The sequence below is a fragment of the Hemitrygon akajei genome, chromosome 3 (assembly GCF_048418815.1).
Source record: "Hemitrygon akajei chromosome 3, sHemAka1.3, whole genome shotgun sequence".
In the NCBI taxonomy this organism is placed as follows: Eukaryota; Metazoa; Chordata; class Chondrichthyes; order Myliobatiformes; family Dasyatidae; genus Hemitrygon; species Hemitrygon akajei.
In genome coordinates this window covers 204,354,346-204,378,764 of record NC_133126.1, presented here as the reverse complement: position 1 = coordinate 204,378,764, position 24,419 = coordinate 204,354,346, and the positions used below count along the sequence as shown (strand labels likewise).

The window sequence follows — 24,419 nt, the reverse complement described above, 5'->3', positions numbered from 1 at the left end:
GCATCAAACAGGTTGTTGCTGCAGAGAGCTAGCACGGGCGGGACGGCACAGGGGGCCGAATGGCCTGCTGAGTTCGTCACTTCCCCTCCTTGGACACTCGCCCGGAGGCGGGAGATCACGTGATGACGGCGTGAGGGTGGGGCACCGGAGCCCAGCGCGCCAACACCCCCACCCGGTCCGGTCCAGCCCGCCCACGCACCCATCCCCTCAAGAACTCCCTCACCCCGTCAGCAGGGCCTACGCCGGCTCTCCGCAGCTCCGTGCTCGAAGTTCCGTGGATGCCATGATCGGTGAGTAACGAACAGCCAGTAGGAATTGGAATTGCCTTCTCCTGGGGAGCATTCCCATCAGATTGTATTTTCCTTCCTCACGACGGACAGCATTCGACCCACAGCCACAGCCGAGCACGCAGCTCGGACTAAATTCCCCCGCCGTCGCGGAATTTATAGACCGCGCCCGGAAACGAGGCTGGGCACGTCAACAGAGCGGACGATACCAACTAATGAACACTCAACCTGCTGCTGCAAGGGGTGGTGATCAAAATATCCGAAATACGGTTGACATAAAATCCACACACAATAAGCTGGCCGTCCTGAAGCTAATTTGATCCAAAGGATGCAATATCTGTCAGTGCTTTGTGTGACGATCTGAGGTGATTTCTACCCGCCTTTGCCTCTCGGTTCTCCTCCAGAACACCCGTGGCACATGGGTGGTGGCACAGCCGCAGGTCCCGGGTGACGTCATTGAGGGGCGGAACTGGCTGGTTGAGTTTGGCCGAGGGTCGGATCCGGGTGTCGGTGGCGCCGCGCTCCGTCTCCCCCCTCCCCCTCCCCGCCCAGCGTGCGGTGTTGCTCTTTGTCATCGGAGCCGGTGGAGCGGAGAGTGGCGGCCGGGTCGCAGGCATGACATCGCAGATCGATAGCGAAGTTTGTGCAGGTGAGGGGTGCGGAGGCTCCGGGGTGGGGGTTAGTTTGGGGCGTGCTGTGGCCGGAGAATGTCTTTGTAATGGAGTGTATGGGACTGGGCGCGTCCCAGCCGCTCCGTTCTTCTCTTCCCCTTCACTTTTGGGCTTGCCATAAACAAGGGCAGGACTCAATCCAAAGATATGCACCATGCTTGGTGGGTGGGTGTGTTGGGGGGGCAAGACTGACTTTCGAGCGGATCTTAAGGACTTCAAGTTCTACTGGGCATTCACTGTCTTCTTTCTCAACTTTGAGTGCGTGCGTGTGTGAGAAGGGATGTCTCGTCTCTGTCTTATTCCGTGTATTTTGTTGTAATTAATCCAAAGATGTTTTTGTCTTACAGAGCCAGCCTCCGGAGCGGCGGCGATGTCAGAGGTCAGTTCCTGGATGCCAGGGTTTTTTTTTACCCCCATCTCTAACGCAGTTCTTTGACGGGTTGCTGTGACATGGTGTTCTCCCTGCCGCACTGGAGGCAAGAAAGCCCCTTGTGTGACGGGGAGGCTGGCTGCAGGAAGCTGTTTGCACTGGGTTCGTTGTAGACTAGTGATATATTGTTTTATTGTGGTGGTTGGGGAAGCGGGTTGGTGGTCGAGCAGATATGTGGTAAAGTCGATCGGGTTGTCCGTCACTTGCCGTCTCGGTATTCCCTCACCGTGTCCTGTTGCATGAGACATAAGCCCGAAAGGGCGGTGCGAGCACTCTTTGAGTACAGACAGGCTCCTGCCTGCCGTCGCCATCTTGCCGGTGGGATGTCAGTTTAAAAAGTGAGTGTGAATTCGGACAAAAGGCTGCAAAGTATGGCTGAAGTGTGACCGAGGCTTGCCCCGAGCTGTTGATGGAAGGATGGTGGAGGAGACAGAGATAGTGGGGTACCCCGCTCCATCCCCCTCACCCGGAGGCCGTGGGACCCTCTCCCCAGCCCTGACCTACACTCCGGCCGCGCTCAGCCGCCCGCTCCCATTGTGTGTGCTTTCCTCTTTTTCTTATTGTCGCTGTCTACTTCTGATTTCCTTACTTATTTATTTTTTGTCAGTTTCCCCTGCCAAACATGTGTTGGAGCCTCCATTCTCACTACCCCCCACCCCGTGCTGTGATGGTTTAAAATCCTGCTGCCGGCGCTCGGGCTGATCCCGGGGCGAAACCGGCTGACGGCTCGCTCGTTGGGTCTGCGGACCACTCAGGTTGCAGGCCCTATTGCGCCCTCTCAGTGTTCCTCGTCTCCTTCAGCTAAGCATTTAAAAAAACTAAGTTAATCATCTATATGAACGGCTCCGGGTTACTAGCGTCGGCGTATTCGAGACTTCGGACACCCCCGCATTTTGGACACTTGCGGATTGTTATCTGTGGCCGTGTTCAGCTTGTTGTTGGTTCTTGTTTGAGGGCGATGTTTGGTCCAGAGAGGGTGGGGGCGTTTGGTGGTGGCGCTGATACCGGAGGGAGGGAGGGAGGAGTGGGGAGTGTGTTAGGATTCGCTGTGATTCTGCAGTCGATCGCTTGGGATCGGGCGCTGCCTCTCGGCAATCGGCATCTCCGTTCCTTCTGGTCCCGGCCACCTCCCGTCACGCCCCACCCCCGCTTCTTTCACCACTCCCTCCTCCCAAACGCCCTCGAATCTTTTTTCTCTCTGCTGACCCTCTACGCGATTCTCTCCCACCACATCTCCACTCCCCCTTCCTACCCCTCCCCTGGGTCTCCTCACCCCCGTATCAAACCCTCCCTCCGAAAATCTCTTGCCCTTCCTCCCTCTCTCCCCGCCGACCATACCTCCCCCTCCTTTCTCCCTTGCTCACCCCTCTCCCCCGTAACAAACCCTCCCTCCGAACATCTCTTACCCTTCCTCCCTCTCTCTCCGCCGACCATACTTCCCCCTCCTTTCTCCCTTGCTCACCCATCTCCCCCGTAACAAACCCTCCCTCCGAACATCTCTTGCCCTTCCTCCCTCTCTCTCCGCCGACCATACTTTCCCCTCCTTTCTCCCTTGCTCACTCCTCTCCCCCGGCCAACCCCGCTCCGTGATCCTCTCTTCACCCCAGCCACGGTCCTCTCTGGGCCTTGGATCAGGAGCTCCGGTCAGAGGGAGCCACCAGCACTCGGTCCCGCGCCATGGCTTGGTCTGCGCCTCCGCTCGCCTCGCCTCGCCTCTCGCTGAGTCTTCCCTGCTGCTGCCCCTCCCCTCCCTCTGCCCCGCGGTGTCGTTTGTTTTCTTGCAAAGAGAATCACTTCAGGAGAATCCACCGCTTATACGGTTTCAAGTTGGGGTAGACGCGGCACTTTGTTCGGGAGAGCCTGAGGCGGCGCGTCGCTGCCAACCTTACCTCGCCAGCCCCTCCTGTATGGCCACACAGCGGGTTGTTGTGTCTGCGAAGGACTCCGAGTGTTTCTTTGACACGGTGGGGCCATGAAAAGCGCAGGGTCGCAACGGGTGCAGGTAATGAGATAAGGTTGTGCTTGGCGTGTTTTAAGAAACGCATGATGGAGATTTTTAATGTTACGCCTTGTTCCTGGGTCCTGGATGTTGATACAGATAACACTGTGTTCAAATCCCAAAAAAGCCCTTCCCTATAGTACCCCAGTACCACATAGGTCGTGGGACCTAGCGTTATACAGTGACAGACCCATTCCCACCGGTACCGTACCCCGGTGTTATACAGTGATGGACCCGTCCCCACCGGTACCGTACCCTGGTGTCATACAGTGACAGACCCGTCCCCACCGGTACTGTACCCCGGTGTCACACAGTGACAGACCCGTCCCCACCGGTACCGTACCCCGGTGTTACACAGTGACAGACCCGTCTCCACCGGTACCGTACCCCGGTGTTATACAGTGATGGACCCGTCCCCACCGGTACCGTACCCTGGTGTCATACAGTGACAGACCCGTCCCCACCGGTACTGTACCCCGGTGTTATACAGTGACAGACCCGTCTCCACCGGTACCGTACCCCGGTGTCACACAGTGACGGACGTCCCCACCGGTACCGTACCCCGGTGTCACACAGTGACGGACCCGTCCCCAATGGTACCATACCCCGGTGTCACACAGTGACAGACCCATTCCCACCGGTACCGTACCCCGGTGTTATACAGTGACAGACCCGTCTCCACCGGTACCGTACCCCGGTGTCACACAGTGACGGACGTCCCCACCGGTACCGTACCCCGGTGTCACACAGTGACGGACCCGTCCCCAATGGTAACATACCCCGGTGTCACACAGTGACAGACCCATTCCCACCGGTACCGTACCCCGGTGTTATACAGTGACAGACCCGTCTCCACCGGTACCGTACCCCGGTGTCACACAGTGATGGACCCGTCCCCACCGGTACCGTACCCTGGTGTCATACAGTGACAGACCCGTCCCCACCGGTACCGTACCCCGGTGTCACACAGTGACAGACCCGTCCCCACCGGTACCGTACCCCGGTGTTACACAGTGACAGACCCGTCTCCACCGGTACCGTACCCCGGTGTCACACAGTGACGGACGTCCCCACCGGTACCGTACCCCGGTGTCACACAGTGACGGACCCATCCCCACCGGTACGGTACCCCCGGTGTCACACAGTGACGGACCCGTCCCCAATGGTACCGTACCCCGGTGTCACACAGTGACGGACCCGTCCCCAATGGTACCGTACCCCGGTGTCACACAGTGACGGACCCGTCCCCACCGGTACCGTACCCCGGTGTCACACAGTGACGGACCCGTCCCCACCGGTACCGTACCCCGGTGTCACACAGTGACGGACCCATCCCCACCGGTACCGTACCCCGGTGTCACACAGTGACGGACCCGTCCCCAATGGTACCGTACCCCGGTGTCACACAGTGACGGACCCGTCCCCACCGGTACCGTATCCCGGTGTTATACAGTGACAGACCCTTCCCCAACGGTACTGTACCCCGGTGTTATACAGTGACAGACCCGTCCCCACCAGTACCGTATCCCGGTGTTAAACAGTGTGATACCTGTAACATCGGGGTAGGGTACTGGTGGGGATGGGTCTGTCACTGTATAACACCGGGGTAGGGTAGCGGTGGGGTCAGCTCTGTAACCATGTTACCATGATATGTGCTGAAGTAGCCTCATTTTCCTCTGCATTTCTTGAAAATGCGTGTCTCCTTGTTTGTTATTGCCATTGAATAAATTTAAAGGTGAGCGCTCGAGGATAATGAAATCACATCTGACTGTACATATATCAAACCAAATGAAACAATATTTCTCCGGACCACAGTGCCCCCACAAAACATTTTTCACACAGAGCACGTTAAATAAACCATAATCACAAATGTTAAAACAGAATTCAAAATATGTGCAGTGCAGAGCATGGGTTTAAAAGTAAACAGCTTGCTGTCCTCGTGACATTTTCTGAGTAGTGCCAGGGTATTCATTAGTCTCACAATCTGAGGGAAAAAGTTGTTGGCCAGTTTGGAGGTTCTAATCCTGATGCTTCAGTACCTCTTTCCTGATGGTAGTGGGTCAAAGAGATCATGGATGGATTGTAGGGTTCCTCAACGATGCTTTGGGTTCTTCATCTACAACACTCCTGGTAAATGTCACAATTCGGGAGGAGGGAGATCCCGGTGATTTTTACTGTCCTCTGTAGTGTCTTGCTGTCCGATGCCTTGTAGCTTCTGTACCCTGCAAAGATGCAGGCCAGACAGGGGACTCTCGATGGTGCCCCTGTAGAAATGTTGGATGTGATCTGGTCTGTAAATCCCAGTGCATATAGGTCTTGTGAACTTTGCCCAGTATATTTTCCATTCATCTTTGGTGCCTGGCATTTCAATTTTCTAATAGTTAATTGAGGATGTACAATGCCTTTATCACACTAATAAATCACACCCAGCTAATGGTCTGACCTTTCTTGATATGTCACATTTAACTGTGTATCATATATTGAGAGCAAACTTGGCAATAGCATCAAGTTTATCTGCAGTGCATTGTAACAGTGCGTCACTGTCTGTTCTGGAGGGGCCAGTGCACAGGATTGGAAAAAGCTGCAAAAAGTTGTAAATTCAGCCAGCCTCATCATGGGCACCAGACCGCCCAGGGTCGAGAATACCTTCAACAGGTGATGCCTCAAAAAGCAGCGTCCATTTTTAAGACCATAAGAGAATTAGGCCATCTGGCCCATTGAGTCTGCTCCGCCATTCAATCATGGCTGATCCTGTTTCCTATGTCCTCCTCAACCCCAGCTCCTGGCCTTCTCCCCGTAACATTTGATGCCATGTCCAATCAAGAACCTAGCAATCTCTGCCTTAAATACACCCAATAACCTGGCCTCCACAGCTGCCTGTGGTAACAGGTTCTACAAATTCACCACCCTTTGGCTAAAGAAATTTCTCCACATCTCTGTTTTGAAAGGGAGCCCCTCTATCTTGAGGCTGTGCCCTCTTGTCCTAGACTCTCCCACCATGGGAGATATCCTTTCCACATCTATTCTGTCTAGGCCTTTCAACGTTTGAAAGGTTTCAATGAGATCCCCCTTCTGAATCCCAGTGAGTACAGACCCAGAGCCATCAAATGTTCCTTGTATGGAAACCCTTTCATTCCTGGAATCATCCTTGTGAACCTCCTCTGGATCCTTTCCAATACCAGCACATTTTTTCTGAGATGAGGGGCCCAACACTGTTCACAATACTCAAGGTGAAGCCTCACCAGTGCCTTATAAAGCCTCAGCATCACATCCCTGCTCTTGTATTCTAGACCTCTTGAAATGAATGCTAACAAGGCATTTGCCTTTCTCACCTCTAACTCAACCAGCAAGTTAACCTTCAGGGTGTTCTGTACAAGGACTCCCAAGTCCCTCTGCATCTCAGGTTCTGGATGTTCACCCTGTTTAGAAAATAGTCTGCACATTTATTTCTCCTACCAAAGTGCATGACCGTGCATTTTCCAACATTGTATTAAGCACATCCATCACCCAGGACATGCCTTCTTCTCATTGCTATCATCAAGGAGGAGGTACAGGAGCCTGAAGATGCACACTGAACATTTCAGGAACACCTCCTTTTCCTTTACCATCAGATTTCTGAATGGACAATAAACCCATGGACACAACTTCACCATTTTTTTTCCCTTTTTGTTCTTTTTTTGCACTGCTAATTTATTTTTATATATATCATGTCTTAATTTAGATTTTTTATTGTGTATTGCAATGTACTTCTGCCACAAGACAACAAATTTCGTGAAATATGCCAGTGATATTAAACCTGATTCAGATTCTAAGTGTTTGAATCTTTGATTCTGTGCTCGTACATCGAATGGCACAGCAGAGGAACAGGACCTTTGACCCTGTCGTTTCCATGTTAACATCATGCCAACCTAACTGATCCCATCTGCAGAGTGAAAAAAGACCTCCATTCCCTGTCAGTTCATACATCTACTTGAATCAGAATCAGAGTGGTGCGATTAAATGGGGACATTTAATTTTAGCATGGGCAGGAACGCTCTACAACAGATAGTCAAAACTGCCCAAAACGTTATCGGCACCAGCCTTCCCTGCCCTCAAGGACATGTATGCAAAAAGATGTTACTGGCTGTTTTCCAGTATCATGAAAGATCCCACCCACCCTGTTCATGAACTGTTTGTCGCACTGTCAGAGTGGAGGCTGCATAGCATCCAGGGCTGGACCATCAGGCTCAAAAACAATTCCTTTCCCCAAGCAGTGAGGCTGATCAACATCTCCACCCACTAACCCACCCCTCCACACCCCAACCTCCACTACTTTATCATTTCCTGTCAGAATCACCTTATGTACAGACACTCCTGTGCCTAGTGTCACTTTATGGATATTATTATTGTGTCTGTGCTTTTTGTGGTGCATTGGGTCCAGAGTAACAATTATTTTGTTCTCCTTTAAGCTTGTGTACTGAAAATGACATAAACAATATTGAATGTTGAATAATCTGGGGCATTGGCAAGATCAGGTGATCACTGGGATTATTGGTTGACTGGAACAGTTAGGTCAATTGCCCCCAGTGATTTGTCAAATCTCAAATCATCTGTTTTATTTTTAGCCACCAAAGAAGAGACAGAGAACAGTGGAGGACTTCAACCAGTTCTGTACCTTCGTGTTGGCTTATGCTGGCTACATCCCATATCCCAAGGAGGTAAGCTTCCTCTGCTTCAGCAACTGTAGTTTCTCCGGCTTTTTACCAGTCTGTTTCTCCAAGTTCTTGGGTGGAATGTTTATGATCCCTTAATGTATCTTTAAAGACAAATTTCTCTGCAGAAGTGGTTTGACATTACCTTCTTCAGGGCAGTGTCTTTACAGGACAGATGACCTCAGCCATTATCAATACTTTTCAGAGATTGTCTGCCCAGTGTCAGTGGTTGCATAACCAGGGCTGGGAATATGTGGGAGGAACACAGCAGGCCAGGCAGCATCTATAGGAAGAAGAACTGTCGACGTTTCGGGTGGAGTCCTGATGAAGGGTCTGGTCCGAAATGTCGACAGTGCTTCTCCCTATAGATGCTGCCTGGCCTGCTGTGTTCCACCAGCATTTTGTGTGTGCTGTTTGAATTTCCAGCATCTGCAGATTTCCTCGTGTTTGCGCTTGGAATATGTACCGGCTGCTCATACAACCGTCCACCACCTGCTCCCTGGCTTCCTGTGATCCTGATCAGGGGCTACAATTTGCCCAAGGGTGATCTGCAGGCTAGTGGAAAGAAGATCCCCCACCCCCCCTTACACCCTTTAGTAGAGTTGTATCTCCACCCTGCCACCTTACACCAACTTTGGTAGAGGCATATCTATCCCGTCACCTCACACCTCCTCTGGTAGAGACACACCTCCACCCACCACCTCACACCTCCTCTGGTAGAGACAGATCACCCACTTCCTCACACCTCCTCTGGTAGAGATACACCTCCACCCACCACCTCACACCTCCTCTGGTAGAGACACATCTCCATCCACCACCTCACACCTCCTCTGGTAGAGACACATCTCCATCCACCACCTCACACCTCCTCTGGTAGAAACAGATCTCCAGCCACCTCCTCACACCTCTTCTGGTAGAGACAGATCTCCATCCATCGCCTCACACCTCCTCTGGTGAGACACATCTCCACCCACCACCTGTCACCTCCTCTGGTAGAGACATGTTTCCACCAACCACCTCACACCTCCTCTGGTAGAGACACATCTCCACCCACCACCTCACACCTCCTCTGGTAGAGACATGATTCCACCCACCACCTCACACTTCCTCTGGTGAGAAACATCTCCACCCACCACCTTACACCTCCTCTGGGAGAGACACATCTCCACCCACCACCTCACACCTCCTCTGGTAGAGACATGTTTCCACCCACCACCTCACACCTCCTCTGGTAGAGACACATTTCCACCCACCACCTCACACCTCCTCTGGGACAGACACATCTCCACCCACCACCTCACACCTCCTCTGGTGAGAATCATCTGCACCCACCACCTTACACCTCCTCTGGGAGAGACACATCTCCACCCACCACCTCACACCTCCTCTGGTAGAGACATGTTTCCACCCACCACCTCACACCTTCTCTGGTAGAGACATGTTTCCACCCACCACCTCACACCTCCTCTGGGACAGACACATCTCCACCCACCACCTCACACCTCCTCTGGTAGAGACACATCTCCACGCACCACCTCACACCTCCTCTGGGACAGACACATCTCCACCCACCACCTCACACCTTCTCTGGGAGAGACACATCTCCACCCACCACCTCACACCTTCTCTGGTAGAGACATGTTTCCACCCAGCACCTCACACTTCCTCTGGTAGAGACACATCTCCACCCACCACCTCATACCTCCTCTGGGACAGACACATCTCCACCCACCACCTCACATCTCCTCTGGTAGTGACACATCTCCACCCACCTCCTCACACCTCTTCTGGTAGAGACAGATCTCCATCCATCGCCTCACATCTCCTCTGGTAGTGACACATCTCCACCCACCACCTCACATCTCCTCTGGTAGTGACACATCTCCACCCACCACCTCACATCTCCTCTGGTAGTGACACATCTCCACCCACCACCTCACACCTCCTCTGGTAGAGACACATCTCCACCCACCACCTCGCACCTCCTCTGGGACAGACACATCTCCACCCACCACCTCACACCTCCTCTGGGACAGACCCATCTCCACCCACCACCTCATACCTCCTCTGGTAGAGACATGTTTCCATCCAGCACCTCACACCTCCTCTGGGACAGACACATCTCCACCCACCACCTCGCACCTCCTCTGGGACAGACACATCTCCACCCACCACCTCACACCTCCTCTGGGACAGACCCATCTCCATCCACCACCTCACACATCCTCTGGTAGAGACACATCTCCATCCAGCACCTCACACCTCCTCTGGGACAGACCCATCTCCACCCACCACCTCACACCTCCTCTGGTAGAGACATGTTTCCACCCACCACCTCACACTTCCTCTGGTAGAGACACATCTCCACCCACCACCTCACACCTCCTCTGGGACAGACACATCTCCACCCACCACCTCACACCTCCTCTGGTAGAGACACATCTCCACCCACCACCTCACACCTCCTCTGGGACAGACACATCTCCACCCACCACCTCACACCTCCTCTGGTAGAGACACATCTCCACCCACCACCTCGCACCTCCTCTGGGACAGACACATCTCCACCCACCACCTCACACCTCCTCTGGGACAGACCCATCCACCCACCACCTCACACCTCCTCTGGTAGAGAAACATCTCCACCCACCACCTCACACCTCCTCTGGTAGAGACACATCTCCACCCACCACCTCACATCTCTTCTGGTAGGGACACATCTCCACCCACCACCTCACACCTCCTCTGGTAGAGACACATCTCCACCGACCACCTCACATCTCTTCTGGTAGGGACACATCTCCACCCACCACCTCACACCTCCTCTGGTGAGACACATCTCCACCCATCACCTCACACCTCCTCTGGTGAGGCACATCTCCACCCTCCACCTCACACCTCCTCTGGTGAGGCACATCTCCACCCATCACCTCACACCTCCTCTGGTGAGACACATCTCCACCCATCACCTCACACCTCCTCTGGTGAGGCACATCTCCACCCACCCCCTCACACCTCCTCTGGTAGGGACACGTCTCCATCCACCACCTCACACCTCCTCTGATAGAGACATGTTTCCACCTTGCCGCCCACAGAATGAACTCCATTGAATGTTTAAGGTTGAGATGACATTGTGTGCCAAAGCACCTGTGCAGTGCTGTAGTTTCCATGTTCTATGGATGCTTTTAACATGAATTCTTGGTAAATCTTATTAAAGTTCGAAAGATCGGTTGCTTGGGCCAGTTGATGGATTGGATTCACCTTGAGCTCTGCAATTGAGGCATCGGAGAGAATGGCAGAAGGCACTTCTGGTCATCTTCCTACAGCAAAGATTGTAAATAAGTTTCAGAGTGCAGAGCAAATTTACAAGGATGTTACCAGGACTTGAGGACCTGAGTTATAAGGAAAGGTTGAATGGATTTCGAGTTTAGTCCCTAAGATGGGAGAAGCCAGGGAGTGGAGGCAGTTGTTTGCCTCTCTGACTGAATACCTGTGACTAATGCAGTGCCAGAGGATTGTGCTGGGTCCATTGTTGTTTGTCATCTAGATCAACAATGCAGATGATAATGTGCTAAACTGGAACAGCAAATTTGTGGATGACACCAAGATTGGGGTGGAGTGGATATCAACAAAAACTATCAAAGCTTGCAGCAGGATCTGGACCAGCTGCTGAAATGGGCTGAAAAATGGCATATGGAATTGAACACAGACGAGTGTGAGGTGTCGCACTTTGGGAGGGCCAGCCAGGTTCCATCTTCTAGGGGGAGCAGTAGGGCACTGGGGAGTGTGGTAGCGCAGAAGGATCTGAGAATAATTCCTTAAAAGTGGCGTCATGAGCGTGCAGAGAGTTTTTGGAACATCGGCCTCTATAAATAAAAGTATTGAATATAGAGTTTGGGTGATATGTTAAGCTGTGTGAGATGCTGGTGAGGACTATTTTGGAGTATTGTGCATTGTTCTGGTCGCTTGCCTACAAGAGAGATCAGTAAGATTGAGAGAATGCAAAGAAAATTTACAAGGATGTTGCTGGCATGTAGACTTCAACATACATTTAAGACTAGCTTTATTTGTCTCAAGGAAAACAGAACTCAGGGCTCTATATGGTGACATATACGTACTTTGATAATAAATTTACTAAAACTTGTGACTGGTATATCAAAATATTGAAACATACAGGGAAATGAGTTGTTTGCATCAACAACCACCACAGTCTGAGGATGTGCTGGGGGCAGCCCACGAGTGATGCCATGCCTTGCGCCAACTTAGCATGCCCACAACTTACTAACCTTAACCTGGACGTCTTTGTTAAGTGTGAAGGCCTCTGTTAGTCTCGATAGACCATGGGTTTGCATCTTGGGAAGTTTCCAGGGCGCAAGTCTGGGCAAGGTTTTTTTTATGGAAGACCGGCAGTTGCCCAAGCTGCAAGTCCCTCCTCTCCACGCCACCGATGTTGTCCAAGGGAAGGGCATTAGGACCCATACAGCTTGACACCGGTGTCGTCGCAGAGCAACGTGTGGTTAAGTGCCTTGCTCAAGGACACACACGCAACTCAGCCAAGGCTCGAACTAGCGACCTTCAGATAACTAGACGAACTAACCACTTGGCCACGCACCAACACGTTAAGTATGTTAAGTATTACTTATTATATAGATCTCCTCTTGTGTTCCGACCACACGCTGACACATTGGTTGTTTATCAGTTTTTGTTTATGTATAGCTTTTTGTAGATTCTGTTGTATTTTGTTATTTCTCATTGTAGCTCATGCCCTCTAATCCAGAGGGTGTATCCTGGTAAACTGCCCTCTCCAAAGCCTTGGATTGCTCAGATAACATTTTACTTTGACCTTTGAGTTACAGTTAAGTGCAAAGCATCCTACTTCCCTTTCTAAGCTCTCTGTGCTTCCTGTTCACAGCACGACCCTTGGGCGCATGCAAGTCTAAGTCCCCGGAACAGTACTGGCAGCACATTGGACAGCGACAGCTGGGAGTCCTCCAGATCCTCTGACTCCCACATCCTGCACTGTGGCAAGAAGATAAAATGCACAGGGGTTAAAGAGGGGGCAAAGCGGGGGAGATCGGACAGCTTTTTACAGGATCGGCCCAGTTTTGCCGGCGCCCTGTTCAGTAGCCCTGAGAAAACCAAGTGCGACAAGGCCAAGAAGAAGAAGATCTCCCTGAAAAAGGTGAGCCTGGATGGCACGAGGAGGAGGAAAGTTCTTGAAAGCGGGAAGAAAATTACTTCGGACACCGTCAGGAAGGTGATAGTAACATCCCGGCCAGTGGTCCCCCTCCCCCAGCCTGTTGAGATCCACCAGTCCATTGAGAAGGCACCGCAGAGTGAAACGGAGTCCGACGAGGAAATGCTGAAAATTGCACCGGAGGAAGAGGAAGTCTGCAAACCCGTTATGACACCGGAGGAGCCTGAGAAGGAGCCAGCAGACCCCGGGAGACCCTCAGTGGGTGAGCAAGTGAAGGAGGCTCGGGAAACCCAAGAGAATGAGGATGGGTCAGATGGAAAGATAGAGGTGGAAGATCAGAAAGAGGTGAAGGAGGAGGTCGAAGAGCAGGAGGAGGAGAAACACAGCAAAGAGCTAGAGACCGGAGCAGCAGATGGGACTTCAGCCAGTCCGGGTAAGGATGATAACCTAACTGGAGTATAAACATTTGCTGAATACAGGTGACCCCGAGTTACAATGGGTAGCACTCATAGGACATGGGCTGTGTCATTTGATGAACATGCACGCACACAGTCCAGCTTGTACTCCACCGAATGAACACTGGAGGGCAGCACTGACTGGAGGGACCTGCCCCCAATCCAGCATAGATACCGCACCACACCGCAGCAGGAGGGGAGGCTCCAGAGGTGACACTGCGGCATGAGGCCTGGTCCGAACTACAACTGAGGCCACGCAGCTCGCCAGCTGTCAGTCTCACCAATGAACCAGTGACTACTGCAATTGGAAAAGAAAATGTTTCTGGTGGTCTCAAGCAAAATTCATGAGAACTGATTTTAACCCATTTCTCAAATATTTACAGTGACCTGTGTAAGGTCAAATTTCTATTATCTGAACAAGTATAACACAGGGCTTACCTGTATAAGACCACAAGACATAGCAGAATTAAGCCATTCAGCCTATCGAGCCCTCTTCGTCATTTCATAATGGCTGATCCCGGATCCCATTCAACCCAATACACCTGCTCTCTCCTTTGATGCCCTGACCAATCAAGAAACCATTAAGTTCTGCTTTAAATATACCCATTGACTTGGCCTCCAGAGCAGTCTGTGGTGGAGCATTCCACAGAAAAATTCCTCCCTCTGTTCTTAAAAAATTGCCCTTCAATTCTGACGCTGTGCCCTCTAGTTCTGGATACCCCCACCATAGGCAACATCCTCTCCACATCCACCCTATCTTGTCCTTTCAACATTCCGTAGGTTTCAATGAAACCGTAGCATCCATTCTTCTAAATTCCAGTGAGTACAGGCCCAAAGCTGCCAAATCCTTCTCACGTGTTAACCCTTTCATTCCCGGAATCATTGTCATGAACCTCCTCTGGACTCTCCAGTGACAACACATCCTTTCTGCGATGTCAACAATACTCTAGTGCGGCCTGACTAGTGTCTAATAAATGTTCAGCGTTACCTCCTTGCTATTCCCCTTGAAATGAATGCCAACAGTGCATTTACCTTCTTTATTATGGACTCAACCTGTAAATTAACCTTCTGGGAGTCTTGCACAAGGACTCCTAATTCCCTCTGCACTTCTGATGTTTGAATTTTCTCCCCATTTAGGTAACAGTCCACAGTATTGTTCCCTTTACCAAAATGTATTATCATACATTTTCTAACACTGTATTCCATCTGCCACTTTTTGCCCATTCTTCCAATTTGTCTAAGTCCTGCTACAATTGCATTGTAGCACTACCTACCCCTCCACCTATCTTCATATCATCCACAAACTTTGGCACAAACCTATCAATTCCATGATCTAACTCACTGACAAATAATGTGGAAAGTAGCGGTCCCAATATTGACCCCTGAGGAACACCACTTGACACTGGTGCCAACCAGAAAGGCCCCCTTCATTCCCACTCCTGCCTGTCACTCATTCCTCTATCCATGCCAGTATCTTTCCTGTAACGCAATAGGATTTTATCTTGTTAAGCAGCATAATGTGACCTTATCAAATGCCTTTTGAAAACCTAAGTAAATGACATCCACTGCCTCTCCTTTGTCCACCCTGCTGGTTACTTCCGCAAAGAATTCCAACAGATTTGTCAGGCAAGATTTTCCTTTACAGAAACCATTCTGACTTTGACTTATTTTATCATTAGTCTCCAAGTACCCCGAAACCTCATCCGTAATAATAGACTCCAACACTTTCCCAGCCACTGAGGTTAGACTAACTGGCCTATAATTTTCTTTCTTTTGCCTTCCTCCCTTCTTAAAGTGTAGAACGACATTTGCAATTTCCAGTCCTCCAGGACCATGCCAGAATCAAATGATTCTAGAAAGATCATGTCCATCACAACGGTTATCTCTTCAGCAACCTCTTTCAGGACTCTGGAATGTAGTCCCTCTGGTCCAGGTGACTTATCTTTCAGTTTACCTAGCACTTTTTCCATTGTAATAGCAATGGCACTCACTCCTGCTCCCTGACACTCACTGACCCCTGGCATACTGATAGTGTCTTCCACAGTGAAGACTGTAGTAAAGTACTTATTAAATTCATCTGCCATTTCTTTGACCCCCATTACTACCTCACCAGCATAATTTTCCAGTGGTCCAATATCAACGCTCACCTCCCTTTTACTCTTTATACACTGAAAAAATGTTTTGGCATCCTGCTTTAGATCATTGGCTAGTTTGCCCTCATGTTCACTCTTTTACCTTCTTATAGCTTTTTTTAATTGCCTATTGTTGGATTTTAAAAGCTTCCCAATCATCCAAGTTCCCACTCACTTTTGCTACACTATATGGCCTTTCCTTGGGTTTTATGTAATCCCTCCCTTCCCTTGTCAGCCATGGTTGTCTTCCCCTGCCAATTGAGAACTTCTTCTGTGGGACATATCTATCTTGTGCCTTGTGAACTATTCCCAGAAACTTCAGCCACCTCTGCTCTGCCATCATCCCACCAGTATCCCCCTCCAATCCACCTGGGCAAGATCCTCTCTCATGCCTCTGTAATTCCATTACGGATACTGATACATGGAACCTATGCTTCTCCCTCTCTGCAGTATGGATTAAATCATATTATGATCACGACCGCCAGAGGTTTCCTTTACATTAAGCTCCCTAATAAGATTTAGGTTAGTACACAACACCCAGTCTAAGATAGCCTTTCCACTTGTAGGCTCAACCACAAGCTGCTCCTAAACAGCCACCTTATAGGCATTCAACAAATTCCCTCTCGCGATCTGACACCAACCTGGTTGTGTTTAAGGCCACACTTGTGAGAATGGGATATGTGATGTGGGTGTATCATACCCTTTTTGCCACCATTTTGCAATTACAAAGAAGGCATGCAGTGGTTATATTTCATTAGGAGTTTGAGGAGACTTGATAGGTCACCATAGGCTCTGGCAAATCTCTACGGAAGTACCATGGAGAGTATTGTAACTGGTTGCATCAGTGTCTGGTACGGAGGGGAGGGTTGTGCCCATGATGGAGCTGGGAGTGTCTACAACCCTCTGTAGACTTCGTTTGATCCTGTGCTTTGCTGACCCCATGCCAGATGGTGATCAGAATTGGGTTGAGTATCACCAGTGTATGTTGTGAAGTTTGTAGCAGTGCAATGATAAATATAGAAAGCAGTATGTTGAAAAGTGTAGAAAAAAACTGAATTACTGGAACTATATGAATATTAAGTAGTTAAGATAAGTAGTACAAAAACAGAAATTTAAAAAGTAGTGAGATAGTATCCATGGGTTCAGTATTCATCTGGGAATCGGATGGCAGAGGACAAGAAGCTGTTCCTGAATCACTGAGTGTGTGCTTTCAGGCTCCTGTACCTCCTCTCTGATGGTAACAGTGAAGAGAGGGCATGTCCTGTGTGATGGGGGTCCTTAATAATGGATGCTGCTTTTCTGAGGCATCGTTCCTTGAAGGTGTCTTGGATACTATGGAGGCTAGTACCCAAGATGGAGCTGATGAATTTTACAACTGGCTGTGGTTTACTGTGGTCCTGTGCAGTAGCCTTCCATACCAGACGGTGATACAGCCTGTCAGAAAGTTCTCAATCATACATCTGTTAGTTTTTATGTTACCAAAGACTCAGTTTATTAACAAAGTACATAATGTCAGCATATACAACTCCGAGATTTCTTTCCTTACGGGCACTTGCATCCATTGTGTTTTGAGAGGTTAACGATGAGACACATCAACTTCTGTCTGAGAAGTCACTTGGATCTGGTCCAATTTGCCCACCAGCACAACAGGTCCACCGTAGATACCATTTCATTGGCTCTTCACTTAGCCTGGGAATGTGTGTACAGTGAAGCTGCATGCATCAGGATGCTCTTCATTGACTACAGCTCAGCACTCGATACAATCATCCCCTCAAAACTGATCAATAAGCTTCAACTCCTTGGCCTCAATATCACCTGGTGCAAATGGGTCCACAATTTCCTCACTTGCAAACCCCAGTCAGTTCAAATTGGCAACAACATCTCCTCCATGGTCTCCCTCAGCAAAGTTGCACAACAGGGCTCTGCGTTTAGCCCCCTGCACTTTAAAGACTCTTTCACATCTCCTGGAACACCTTATGAAATGTAGCTGTTGTTATGTCCTTCTTCGTAATTGACGCATATGTTGGGCCCAGGATAGATTTTCAGAGATGTTGACACCAAATAGTCACTCAAACAGCCTCTGTATGCACAGAGGATTTATTATTGGCCCACATTGAATTTGCTCTCCCAGTTGCTTAGGTCCGGAGTAAGACTGCACCAAGCTTTCAGCTCTGCTAACATTCCGTGTAATCTGGGAAAGTGTTAACCGAGTTTAAAGACTAACTGATGGGTTTATGTTGGTTGAGATTGTTGGGGACAGCTGCAATCCTATTGAATGGTAGAATATGCCAAGGGGTCAAATGGCTTTTTCATGCTTTGAAGAAGGAATTGACCAAGTTGCTTCCACTTTCTCTGGCAGGTGCTCCCGACGCTGCTCCTGCAGAAAGCCTTAAGATTGAAGGTAAGTGTCATAGGGGCCAACTTGCCACGTGTGAGACTCTACTTCGCTACCACCTTCAGTCGACTCTTTAGTTTTTATTCCTTGCAGTAGCAGGTGGAATACAGTGTATGGTTGTGCATTGGGGGCCACTTTGTCAAGTACCTCCGCTCCATCTTCATCTAGCAGAACTTCCCGATCACCAACTATTTTAATACTTCCCCTCTTTCCATTCCGACGTATCGGTCCATGGCCTCGTCTTCTGCCATGAAGAGGCCACTCTCAGGTTGGAGGAGTAACGCGTCATATTCCAACTGGGTAGCCTCCAACCTGATGGCATGAACATCAGTTTCTTCCCTCTTCTTTCTCCACTGTGGCCTCTTACTACTTCTCCTCACCTGCTTATTACTTCCCCTGGTGTCCTTCCCTTTCTCCCATGGTCCACTCTCCTCACCTATCAGATTTCTTCTTCTCCGGCTCTTTACCTTTTCCTCCTATCACCTCCCAGCTTCTGACTTCATCTGCACCCCCACCCCCCCACTCACCTGGTTTCACTGGCAGCGAGTCTGGTCAGAGGCTGACTGATGAGTGAGAGTATGAAGGACCAGACTGGGTCAAGGTTCACGGCAGCATGGTAGCACAGCTCCCACTAAATTCCAATAAATAATTCCACTACCATTTTACTATCAGAATCAGGTTAATATCACTGGCATATGCCACGAAATTTGTTGTTGTGCGGCAATATATACACAAGAAATATATACACAAACCACAGTAAGAAATATATCTATAGAATTTTTAAACAGTGCAAAAGCCAAAAAGAGAGGAGGTAGTGCTCATGGACTCATTGTCAATTCAGACATCTGATGACGGAGGGGAAGAAGCTGTTCCTGAAACGTTGAGTGTGTGTCTTTAAGCTCCTGTACCACCACCTCAATAGTAACAATGAGAGGATTGCATGTCCTGGATGATGGGAGTCCTTAATGACGGGTGCCACCTTTCTGAGGCATTGCCTTTTGAAAGTGTCCACGATGCTGGGGAGTGTAGTGCCCATGATGGAGCTGGATGAGTTTGCAACTTTATGCAGCTTTTTCCAATCCTGTGAGCTGGCCCCTCCATGGAGACGGTGATGTAACCAGTTAGAATGCTCTCCGTGGTACGTCTGTAGAAGTTTGTGAGTTTTCAGTGACATAGCAAGTCTCAAACTCCTAATGAAATATAGCTGCTCTCACGTGTCATGTAGCTAAGTAAGCCTAACACTTCACAGCACCAGCCACTGGGATTCAGTTCAGTTTGTACGTTCTCTCTGTGACTGTGTGGGTTTCTTCTGAATGCCCCCAGCGCATCCTTAGACTGTGTTGGTCGTTACTTTCCTGGAGCTCAATGTTACTACAGCCCAGGGCTTACCAGTTCCTCTGTAAGCAAGTTTGTACATACCTTCCCATGGGTGTGTGGGTTCCCTGTTGGTGCTCCAGTTTCCTCCCACAGTCCAAAGATGTACCGCTTAGTAGGTTAATTGTCCTGTGATTAGGCTAGAGTTAAATCGGGGGGTTGTTGTGCAGTGTGTTTCGAAGGGGCAGGGAGGACCTGTTCCATGTTGTACCTCAGAATTAAAAAAAAACACCTTCATAATTTTGTGCACTTGATCAAATTTCCCCTCATTCTTGTACGTTTCAGGGAATAAAGTCCTTACCTATTCAACCTTTCCCCCTAATCTCAGATCCTCAAATCCTGGCATCTTCCTTGTGGATTTGTAATTGTAAACCTCCTGTGGGTAGGTTTCCTTAGGGTAGTGTGATGCTGTGGGCTCAGCAGGAGGGCGGGTCTGACGGTTGCATCAAGCTGAGCCCAGGGCTACTTTCTAACTGGATCTCCTATATTCATGGTTTCCTTTCCATCATTGAGCGCATCTACCTGAAGCACTGCCGCAGGAAAGTCACATCCCCACCTCTAGGCCATGCTCACTCCTCGCTGCTGCCATCAGCAAGGAGCAGAACTAGGCCATTCGGCCCATTGAGTCTGCCCCGCCATTCAATCATGGGATGATCCAGTTCTTCCAGTCATCCCACTCCTCTTCACGCCATACCCTTTGATGCCCTGGCAAACCCATCTCTGCCTTAAACATACCCAGTGACTTGGCCTCCACAGCCACTCGTAGCAACAAGTTCCACCCTCTGACTAAAGTACTTTCTCCGCATTTCTGTTCTAAGTGGACATCCTTCAATCCTGAAGTAGTGCCTTCTTGTCCTGGACTCCCCTACCATGGGAAATAACCTTGCCATCTCTAATCTGTTCAGACCTTTTAATATTTGGAGTGTTTCTATCAGATTCCCCCTCATTCTCCTGAACTCCAGGGAATACAGCCCAAGAGCTGCCAGATGTCATATGTCAACCCTTTCATTCCTGGAATCATTCTCATGAATCTTCTCTGAATCCTCTCCAATGTCAATATATCCTTTCTAAAATAAGGAGCCCAAAACTGCACACCAAAACCAGAAGAGATAACTTTATTCACCCTGACACTGAACTGTTCCCACTACCTACGGACTCACTTTCCTTGTCTTCATCTCATGTTCTCGATATTTATTGTTTGTTTATTGTCATTGTTTGTATTTACTGGAAATGAATCTCAGGGTTGTTATGGTACCGTATATGTAGTTTGATGATCAATTTGCTTCCTTTTCAGAAGACGATTCCTGGGACCTGATCACGTGCTTCTGTATGAAGCCCTTCGCAGGCCGGCCGATGATTGAGTGTAACGAATGCGCGACGTGGATCCATCTCTCTTGCGCCAAGATCAGGAAGTCCAATGTCCCTGAGGTCTTCATTTGCCAGAAGTGCAAGGACTCTAAGCAGGACATCAGGAGATCAAATCGGGCTCGGACCGGCCCCAAGAAACGGTTCAGCGAATAGCTTGGCTCTGTGGCCCAGTCTTGCAGACAATCAGGAACGATGGTAGTTGAGAAACACTTGGTTCTCGCCCCATGTTGAAGATGCGCCTTTCCGAAGAGGCAGAATGGTGCAGGGGTCACCATGCGATGAATGTGTATATATTCCGAGCCCTGGGAACGCCGTTCAGTCCCACTATTCCATCACTTTCGGCGTCTTGGATGGAATGTGGGGCTTGAAGGGTGGACCAAGACGGTGACGTCTTCATACTCTTGTGTTTAACTCAGATCTGTGGCTTCACTGACTTACGAAGCAGGACTTCTATGTAAAGAGTTGCCATAGAATATTTGTTAGTGTGATTTATATGCCCATTGACAACAGAGGTGCTTGAGATGCTGGGTTGATTGTGGGTTGGAGTGGGGTTGATGGTGAGGGGCAGAGTTGGTGACGACAGAGAGGGGGAGACTTGTTCATCCCTCTATCTGGCGTATATGTTGACTCTGAGGGTCCACAGCAGTCTGGATCTCTCCTTTACCCCGGTTACAGTCCTCTGCCCACTGAGTGACTGGGTTTCCTTGTTCCACACCACATTTAACTTTGGAAATTGGGAAGCCCCACTTTCTTCCTCCCCGCGCCCCCGCCATTCTGCTGTTCTTCAAACCAAGTGCAATTATAGCTGGAGATCCTCTTGCTTCTGGGCTGTGATTTGTGTCACCACGCATGTGTCCTCGTTCCAACGTGTGTAATTCGCCTAAGGCAGTGGGAGGGGTGGGTCAGCCAGAGATGTCCCTTGCCAAGGGCAATGGCCCCCACCTTCCCTGTTCCTCTGAACAAGTCCTGAGTGAGGCGTTGGAGGCTCGCGAATACTAAGCAATCTGCCGTGGTTTGGTTGGGGGCAGGCAGAGTTGCTGCTGGGAAAGCATAACGCGAAGACGCTGACCGATCTGAAGCTTGGTGGTGTGGCCAGGGCACTATCCAGCTGTCCGCTGCCTTAATTCAATCCTTGGCCATGCAAGAACATACATGGCTAGTGTGGCTCCTGTACCATCTCTCTCGTGCCTTCTCCCTGCTCCTGTGCCTGGAAGTGCCAACTGGCTGGCTGGTGCTCCATTCCCAGGGAAACCAGACCACTGTCAGGCGGGACACGGGGAGCGATTGGGCTGTTGGAAACACTGCCACCTTGGATCTGGCCCAACACATGACTTGCTGCCCTTCCCCTCTTGAGTTGCTACCAGTTAGCAGAGATTTCACCTGGCAAAAGCAGGAACTTCAGGTCCGAAGCAACCTGCTCAGAGCATTTTAAGCTTATTTAACTGAAACTGTTTTGCGCCCGAGTATCATGTTAGTTGGCGGAGTTGGTAGCACAGGTCCACTGTTGGAACTTCACCTGCTCGAGCTGAACCAATCCGGTTTCCGTTTTACGTGCACTTTCCAATCCAGTGCTGTGGGGCTTCTGATAGTTCTCAGGAGAGGAGGATGTGCTGTGATTTTTCTTGGCAACACACACTCACACACAAAATGCTGGAGGAACTCAGCAGGTCGGGCAACAACAATGGAAATGATGGAGTTGATGTTTCAGGCTGAGACCATTTATTGGGACCGGAAAGGAAGGGGGAGATGCCAGAATCAGAATCTGGGGGGGAGGGCAAGCTGGAAGGTGCCAGGTAAATCCAGGTGGGTGGGAGAGGGGGATGAAGTAAGGAGCTGGAAGGTGACAGATGGAAAGATAAAGATAAAGCGCTGGAGAAGAAGGAATCTGATAAGACAGGAGGGTAGACCGTGGGAGAAAGGGAAGCAGGAGGGACACTGGGGGGAGATGATAGGCAGGTGAGGAAAAGGTGGTGTGGAATTGAAGGGGGATGACTGGAAATTGGAGAAATTGATGTTCATTCTATCAGGTTAGAGGCTACCTAGACAGATGACGAGGTGTTGCTCCTCCAACCTGAGAGTAGCCGTGTGTGGTAGTAGAGAGGCCATGGAGTGACATGGTGGAATGGGCATAGAATTTAAATTGGTTGGCATCCCTCTTCCTTTTCAGTCCTGACGAAGGGTCTCGGCCCGGCATATTGACTGTTCATTTCCACGGATGTTACCTGGCCTGCTGAGTTTCTCTGGCATTTTATGTGTTGCTCTGGATTTCCAGCATCTGCAGAATCTCTTGTGTTACTCATTTTCCTCGGGCAGGGTTTTAAACACAGCGATGGAGCTCCTGTTTTGGAGGGGTTTTTGGTTGTGGGTGAGGTTCTGGAGGACTAGTGGCTTGGGCAATGATGCCCTGGGTCACCTGTGGACATCAGCACAGGCAACAACTTGGCTGCCTCTACAGGTGAATAGCCAGCTGATGATGTCTGGGGGAAGGTGGGAGTGAGCCCAGTGACTGCAGCACCTCAATGCAATACCGAGCAGCCCAGGGGAGCGTTGGTGTAGGGGTTCTTGGTAAATGACCCAGTCCACAAGGGCTATCTCTGCACGTACCTGCCCCTGTGAAGCAGCCCAGGGAGCTTCTAACTGATCAGTAATGTTACACCTGGGTCCAGTGTTTAACTTTGTATATAGCTTTGAAATTCTGTACATAGTGTTCCGGAAAGGAACAGAAGGTATTATGGGGTACAAGTGAAGTTTGGGGATTGTGGTTTCAATTTGCACTGAATCTCACCACGAGACCTGCGTGGGGTGGGGGGGGGTGGGGGCCAGGACCAGGCTGGAGAGGGCACGGGGCCGGGGCTCGGCCGTCTGCGTTCCATTGTACAAATGTAAAATACACGAGGCCTCTAACTGTAAAGCACAGGCTGTTTAAGATGTTCTCAGTTTATTCTGCAAGGCCTGTTTCTGTGGAAATAATTTGTATTTCGGTAAGGCTTGGATGATGGATATGAGAGAGGTGGAAAGGGGGGGCAGTTTTTAAACTCTCCTTTCCAACATTCCCTCACCTCATTCCTTTTTACCTTCTCCCCCCACCCCCATCACCATGGTTACTGTTTTTTCTACTCTTGGGATGTAAAATAAATATATATCTGCTGGTATTTGGCGTTAATGTTGATGCACCATCAATAACTCTCGGAGACCGGAGGCGAACGATAGGCTTTTATTAGTTGCAAGAGACCACACAACACAACATCCTGGAGACTGAGGGAGGAGCAGTGCCTCCAATTGCCTTTATACAGGGGTCGGTGGGAAGAGCCACAGAAGCAGTCAGCAGAGGGGCGTGTCCAGACAGGTATATGTAGTTCACCACAAATGTGTAGATGGGTACCTAACTGAAGGTGTGGGCCAGATTCCATCCTAAGGCAC

The 24,419-nt window shown here is 50.0% G+C and overlaps 1 protein-coding gene across 3 annotated transcripts; it reads left to right on the top strand.

The window, feature by feature from the left end:
• The first annotated feature begins 759 nt into the window (after positions 1 to 759).
• Positions 760 to 24,151, top strand: LOC140725791 (PHD finger protein 13-like). Of its 3 annotated transcripts, none has more exons than XM_073041709.1 (6): positions 760 to 936; positions 1,306 to 1,337; positions 7,992 to 8,084; positions 12,991 to 13,708; positions 18,222 to 18,263; positions 20,929 to 24,151. In XM_073041709.1, the coding sequence occupies exons 1-6, from the start codon at positions 903 to 905 to the stop codon at positions 21,150 to 21,152; spliced, it is 1,143 nt and encodes a 380-aa protein (XP_072897810.1). In that variant the 5' UTR covers positions 760 to 902; the 3' UTR covers positions 21,153 to 24,151. The 3 variants fall into 3 exon arrangements, with proteins under 3 accessions (XP_072897810.1, XP_072897809.1, XP_072897811.1); XM_073041708.1 differs by having other exon boundaries at positions 20,926 to 24,151; XM_073041710.1 differs by lacking the exons at positions 760 to 936; positions 1,306 to 1,337 and adding an exon at positions 1,511 to 3,390 and having other exon boundaries at positions 20,926 to 24,151.
• Positions 24,152 to 24,419: the final 268 nt, after the last annotated feature.